Raw genomic sequence first — 7,299 nt, forward strand, 5'->3', positions numbered from 1 at the left:
TCACAGACAAAAGAATTGAAATTTAGGAGATAAAAATCACTTGTCCAAAATCACAGAGCCAGTACTTATAGACTCATGATATAAATTCAAGTCCCCCCAGTCCCTAAGCCTCTTCCTCCCACTATATATCCATAGGAGGAAGGCCTCATAGCTAGATCTTCCCTCATAGCCTCCCACCCCACTCATAACCCCAATGAATCACAGAAGCAGGGTACAAAGAGAAATAGGCTCATTTATTTATTCATTGATCAACTGGCACTTCCTGAAATCCTGCTGTGTGCCAAGCCTTTCCCCAAAGGAGGATATCGGTGGTGGAGCCAAGTCTGGGGGTGGAAAGGACCTGGACCACACAGAGCAGGACTCCAGAGCCTCCTCCAAATCACAGGAATCAAGCTGTGAGAGAAAATCAGATAAGAGCTTCAGCATAGAAATCAGCCAAATCATATTCACATCCTTCCTTCTGCCCAAGGATCCTCCTGAGATAAAGAAAATAGCAAGATAGTGCTATAGTTGAGAGAGACTTAGTGTCAGGAGACAAGTCTCATTTTCACCGTAAAACTCTAAATTGAAAGCATTGAATTAGATAATCCTCAAACTCCACGGATCGTTTGGGATTTAACCTCAGAAAACATGACGGAAACAACCTGAATAATAAATTCTTAGTGCACATAGTGCTTTGCAGAGCACTTTCAATCTCATTATGTCCATTTTACCGATAAAGAAACTGAGACTCAGAAAGTCACTTGCCCAGGACCCCCACCCAGAGACACTAGAATAGAATCAAAGCCACAGGTGATCCTATGGAAATCCTGGCCCTGAGACCTAGAGAACAGTTCTCTTGAAGGACAAGGGAGTCAGACAGAGGCTCTGCTTGGAATAGGGGTCAAGAGTCCCCCTGCCCATATGCCTGGGCCTCCAGAGGGTTGAGGCTGAGATGGAGGGAGCTCAGTGTGCCCTCGGCCCCTGCTTACCTTTCACAGGGGAAACGCAGGATTTCCCACACATGCCCATGCAGCACTTCAAGTCACGCTCGCACTGGCCATCCATCTCACAGTAATTGGGGGGTTTAAGCATCATACATTGGCCATAAGCTGGTGGACAACGCCCAGGCTTCCTCCTCGCTGGGTGAGAGTGAGGCTACCAGTCAGAGGCCTTGTACTTTACACAACCCCTCCTATCTCCACTTTTTAGAGTGAGCCCCTGCTGCAACCTGAGCAGGTCGGATCATCCCCCCCGATCTCTATCACCACCACTTTCTCCGTAAGTCACCCCCCAAACATAGCACCTGGCTGTCCTAGAACATCAGGCCCCCGTTGATGCAGGGGGCCAGTCGTCCAGTGCTGACTAGGTGGGAGGCTTCCAACTACCTGACTATCTAAATGCCCGCTGCTTCACCACCTGCTGGCTACCTTCCTCCTTAGGGCATGTGACTCATTGACTGATTGACAAGGAGGCCTGGCAGGACCCATCACCCAGTGCCATCCCCCTAATGCTGTGTCCTCAGGCTCACTCCTCTCTACCCAGTTCCCCGATCTGCTTACTTGGGCTTGGGGTGTCAACAGGATCCAGGCATTTGATGCCACAAATGTCAGGACAACATCTCTTCTTCCCTAGACACTGCCAGTCACTCTGGCACTGAGGTTTCTCATATCTAAGGCACTGGGCAGATTTCTTAGGAGGACAGACTCCGGCTTTGAAGGCTTTTGAAGAGAAAGTCAAGAGGTCAGGAGTAGGCTGGGCACTGAGAAGTCATCATGCCTGCTGAACAAAGCACCACTTTTGAGGGGGAGAGACCCTTACCTCAGGAGCTATCCACAAAGCCCAAAGGGTCATGCCTGCCTGATCTCCGGGTGGATTGATGGGCTTGATTAAATTGGACAAATGGACAGGGGATGTTTCAGACCCAAGAAAAGGGCAGCAGGCTTCTAGTCAAGACCTCCCACCCCAGAGCAAAACAGGGCTACACAAAGGCAGAGAGGAAGGCTGGGAGTGATGGAGATGGAGACAGATAAACAAAGATAAATAGAACCAGTGTGAGAGAAGTTGAGAGCTAAAGCCCAAGGCAGAAACACAGAGACAAAATAGCAGAAGCGAAGACACAAAGAAGAAGCAGAGTCAGAAACTAATGATTTGAGAGTCGCAGACAGGTGAAGAAGGCAGAGGATAAGAGAGAGAGAGACAGAGAGAGAGAGAGAGTGGGATCTGGGCCGACAGCATGGCTGCATAGAAAAAGCATTTCCAGAAGCTCAGAAACCCTCACAGAAACCTTGGAGCTCAGCCAGACATGTATTCCACTCTCAGGGAGGTCTCCTGAAACTAAGCTGAGAGATCAGAGCCTACAGAAGGGGACACACCCACATCACCAGGAGACCGCACCTCTGACCCTGCAGCCCAGATTAGACCAGAATGACTCCCAACTTACACTTTCCAGAGCCTTCCACAGCCCAAAGTGCCAGGGTTCCCAGGGCAAGAAGCATCATGAAGGGGAAGAGGCCACTGGACTTCATGGTGAAGGCAGGAGTGACTCTGATGGCCAATGCCAAACCTCACTATTTATTCTTTCACCAGTGGGTGTGGCCCAACCAGAATTCTTTTGGCCTCTCCCAGCTACTATTGCATAAGCAGGAAGCTTAGCCAGAGACCAGAAATCCTGGCACCAAGGAGACGGTTTATCTTTCCTATGCCAGGTGAGGCTTTGAGGCCAATACAGTAATTACCAGAAAAGAAAGGGAAGAGGTTGGCCTGAGAGGTTGGCTGATTAAAGAGGCCATCTCAGTGTCCATCTGAGCCCTAAACATCACGAGACCCCAGGCCATTAGCCTTACAGGTGGAGAGGGGAAGAAGTGGTCAATTGCAAAGGTGCTACCTGGACCTGGAACTGAAACCAGATGCAGACCCCCAGCTGAGACTTCGTGCATTACATCCTATTCTCACATTACGAATTCTGATTTTCACATTATTAGACTCTAAGGCATTGTGAAACTCTGCTGAATGCTCAATGCAGTTTCTTTCTCAAAAGTTCAGCTCATTCAACCAACCGATACTTAGTTCCCTGAAATATTTACACCGTTTATCCCCAGTGCCTGTCACAGGAAAAGCATTCACTCAACAAATGAAAGCTGAAGAAGAGCTCTGCTCTCAGCAAATCTCTTCAGAGCTCAGTTTTCTCAGCTGTGAAATGAAATGATACTAACAAGTCAGCCCTTCTCAGAGGGTTATGAAATTAAGGGCATGAAGGGACTCTGAAAAGAATAAATGAATTGTATCCCTTCCCACTAAAGAGAACTGAAATGAATCTGAGATAAAGGGGGAAAGCAGCTCATCAGTCACTGTAATCAACATTTAGCTATGAGATAATTTGAGATCTTAGAGGACTGCTTCCTAAAATTCCCCAAAAACCCTTACAGATCTCACATGACAGCAAAAAATTAAACTCGTTCTATATGCTACCCAATCTGCATAGATTGCTTCTAATTATAAAGAGAGTCATCATTATCTCTAAAATTCAGCCCATAGCTGAGTGTAGGGTCACATACATACAGTCTCAGCTGCTCATGAGGCTGAGGTGTGTGGATTCCTTGAGACTAGGAGTTTGAGACCAGCCCTGGCCAGATATTGAGACCCTATCTCTACAAAAAAATTTTAAAAATTAGCCAGGCATGATGATGTATGCCTGCAGTCCCAGCTACTTGGGAGGCTGAGCCAGGAGTATGGCTTTAGCCCAGGAGTTTGAGGCTGCAGTGAACCATGATTATGCCACTGCATTCCAGCTTAGGGAACAGAGCTATACTCTGTCTTAAAAAAATAAAATAAAATAAAATAAAATTCAACCAAAGCTCATCTGGCTGCAAACTCTAAGCTCTTGACTCACTATCTTCATGCTTAGAATTCTCCCATTCATTCCTAAAGTGAATGTTTGTGGAACTTTTCACAGACATGAAAGACTCACTCATTATCAAGTAGTGACAGCCCCACATGAAGTATTTAAGTATTCCACAACCAGACAGTCAACTGGCAGCAGATCTGTTTATATGAAAGTCACTCCATGGTTTAAATTTTGGTGGATCAGAAGACTTGGACATAATCAATCAATCATCAATCAAATTTTGGTGGAAAAAGAAAAGGACGAAAATTAATATGCATGAGGTAACTACTATGAACCAGGTACATTCAGTCCTAGTTGGTATTTAGTAGGGCAGGTAAGAGAGAAATGGAGGATATGATTTCCGCCAGTGGGTAATGACACTCTCAAGTCAAGATTTTTGTTCTCACCTGCACTACCCAGGGGACAATTTTATTTCTCTCACATAGTTTCTGTTCTCTCTCTCTCTGTTTGTTCCTATTTTCCTCAGTGCCACACTCAAGAAATTGTCTGGAGTTTTCTAAATATTTGTTTCTTAAAGAATGAAAAGGGGCTGGGCATGGTGGCTTATGCCTGTAATCCTAGCACTTTGGGAAATCAAGGTGGGCAGATCACTTGAGGTCAGGAGTTCGAGAGCAGACTGGCCAACATGGTGAAACCCTATCTCCACTAAAAATACAAAAATTAGCCAGGCATGGTGAAAGGGTGAAACGCACCTGTAACCCCAGCTACTCAGGAGGCTGAGGCAGGAGAATCACTTGAACCCTGGAAGTAGAGGTTGCAGTGAGCCAAGATCGCGCCATTGTACTCTAGCCTGGGCAACAGAATGGGACTCCATCTCAAAAAAAAAATTAAATAATTAATTAAAAGGAGAATGCTACAGCTTAAGGGTTTTTTTGTTTTTTTTTTTTTTAATCTCCAATTGGCTGATTGCTTAATGTGTGATTGACCGATTAGAGCCAACTCCTTTCTCATCAGAAAAGTACCCTGTGCCCAATTAGCAATGTCTTCCATGGGTGTCAGAGGAGGATAATAATATATAATCATTATTATCTTTGACATAATTGGTTCTAAATCTTTACATCAGGCCGGGCGCGGTGGCTCACGCCTGTAATCCCAGCACTTTGGGAGGCCGAGGCGGGCGGATCACAAGGTCAGGAGATCGAGACCACGGTGAAACCCCGTCTCTACTAAAAATACAAAAAATTAGCCGGGCGCGGTGGCGGGCGCCTGTAGTCCCAGCTACTCAGGAGGCTGAGGCAGGAGAATGGCGTAAACCCAGGAGGCGGAGCTTGCAGTGAGCTGAGATCGCGCCACTGCACTCCAGCCTGGGCGACAGAGCGAGACTCCGTCTCAAAAAAACAAAACAAAAAACAAACAAACAAACAAAAAAAATCTTTACATCATAGAATGTGAAGACTAAAGAGGACTTCAAGCGTTTTCTAGATCAGCAAACTACAGTCCTTGGACCAAATTTCCACCTAGTCACCTGTTTTTATAAAGTTTTATTGGCACATAGCCATACATCCATTAATTTATGTACTGTCTACGGCTATTTTTCCACTACAATGGCAACAGGGACCTAAAATATTTACTGCCAAGCCTAAAATACTTATTGTCTGGTCCTTTACAGAAAATGCTAACTCCTAGACCAAACCCGCAGCTTGCATAAAAGAGAATGAATCCCTTAGAAGAAGATCCAGGCTCAAAGCTGCATAGCGGATTAATGACACACACAAGATTGAGCTTTTCTAAAACAGGTTGCTCACATGCTGATCCCCAGAACCTGTTTGGTGGAGGACACTTCCGCTGCTAACCCAATCTTAACCTGAGATTGACTCATTAAATCTATTTCAAAGCCGGGAGCAGTGGCTCATGCCTGTGATCCCAGAACTTTGGGAAACTGAGGCAGGTGGATCACTTGAGTTTGGGAGTTTGAGAATAGCCTGGCCAACATGGTGAAATCCCATCTCTACTAAAAATACAAAATTTAACTGGGCATGGTGGTGTGTGCCTGTAATACTCAGGAGGCTGAAGCAGGAGAATCACTTCAATCCGGGAGGTAGAGTTGCAGTGAGCTCAGATCACAGTACTGGGCTATGAGAGTGAGACTCCATCTCAAAAAAATAAAAATAAAAATAAAAATCTATTTCACACACCCTTTATTGTGTTCTACCTAAATCCTACAGATTCCTTCATTCATTTATACAATCCATTCCCACAAAAGTTATTTAACATTTCTTACCGCATGTCAGGTATTGCACTAGGCCTAGGGCTACAGAAAAGAGCACGCACACAGAGTCGACACCACATGGTTTTGAGAACCTGAACTTCAAAGTCAGACTTACAGGTTGGAAGCAAATCACTGAACCTCTTTGAACTTCAGCTACCTCCGCTGTAAAATGAGAGTGTTGCTGCCTCTGGAGTCATACAGCTGTTGCGAGGAGTATTTGGAAAGCACTCAGCACAATGTCTGGTCCTCTCAGTACAGTACATATTGTTTTTATTACCGGCGTGTCCCTGCACACATTAAGCGCACAGGGAGCTGTCAGTCTTTAACTGAATAGCTTAGTCCTTGGGTCTGGACCCATCTGGCTCTGCCCCATTAAATGTTTGACAAAACGTGGTCTCATTTCTTGACAAAATAGACCTGATTGGACCTATTGGTAAGTAGGTAGATAGATAGATCTTAACTGACAGATAGATATAGATTAGATAGATAGATAGATAGCCAGATAATCAGCTATTGGTTCTCTTTCTCTGGAGAACCCTGGTTGATGGAACCTACTTGCCTCTGCACTTCCCACTGCCATTTATTAAAGTTGGTTACATCATTACTTGTGAGGCTGCATCATCTTTTACGCCTCCTCTGAATATTGGTTTCCAATTATTGTCTCAAATGTTGTTAGTGTGGTCCCTTGTCCCTGACTACCAGGGTGCTGGTGACAGAGGGAACCTGCTAGCTGGTGGGTCCTGCACACACCAAGTAGTGGGACAGGGACCCTGCACACCTCTGAGGGTCTGCACTCTCCCTGTGAGTATCTACATACTTGTGGAGGAGCAACAGTAAATACGTTTTTTAACACCATGGCAGATCTAGAGAGAAACTGCCAAAGAAAATTAAAAAATTAATTTTAGTACCTTTAACACTTTTTTTCCTGTTTTTGAACAAGGGACTCCACATTTTCACTTTGCATTAAGTCTTGTAAATTATGTAGCCGGCCCTGGAGGGGCTCATGGGTGAAGTGAGGGGAGCATCTCATTTATACAAGAAATGTCTCTCCCTAATCCATCATGGCTCAAGACCGACCTGAGAGAGCACAGGACAATCAGAGGCAAAAAAAAAAAAAAAAAAAAAAAGACATCAACTGAAAAGGCCCTTTGGAGTTGCACAGAGATGGCCTGGAAAGCCCTGAGGAAGAGACAGGAGCAGCCAC

The 7,299-nt window shown here is 45.3% G+C and overlaps 1 protein-coding gene across 1 annotated transcript; it reads right to left on the reverse strand.

The window, feature by feature from the left end:
• Positions 1–211: 211 nt before the first annotated feature.
• Positions 212–2,529, reverse strand: SLPI (secretory leukocyte peptidase inhibitor). The gene is made up of 4 exons (NM_001168663.1): positions 2,423–2,529; positions 1,542–1,700; positions 972–1,121; positions 212–393 (listed from the first exon to the last, which is right to left on the reverse strand). The coding sequence occupies exons 1-4, from the start codon at positions 2,505–2,507 to the stop codon at positions 389–391; spliced, it is 399 nt and encodes a 132-aa protein (NP_001162134.1). The 5' UTR covers positions 2,508–2,529; the 3' UTR covers positions 212–388.
• Between the last annotated feature and the right edge of the window lie 4,770 nt (positions 2,530–7,299).

The sequence above is a fragment of the Macaca mulatta genome, chromosome 10, assembly GCF_049350105.2.
Source record: "Macaca mulatta isolate MMU2019108-1 chromosome 10, T2T-MMU8v2.0, whole genome shotgun sequence".
NCBI classification, from domain to species: Eukaryota; Metazoa; Chordata; class Mammalia; order Primates; family Cercopithecidae; genus Macaca; species Macaca mulatta.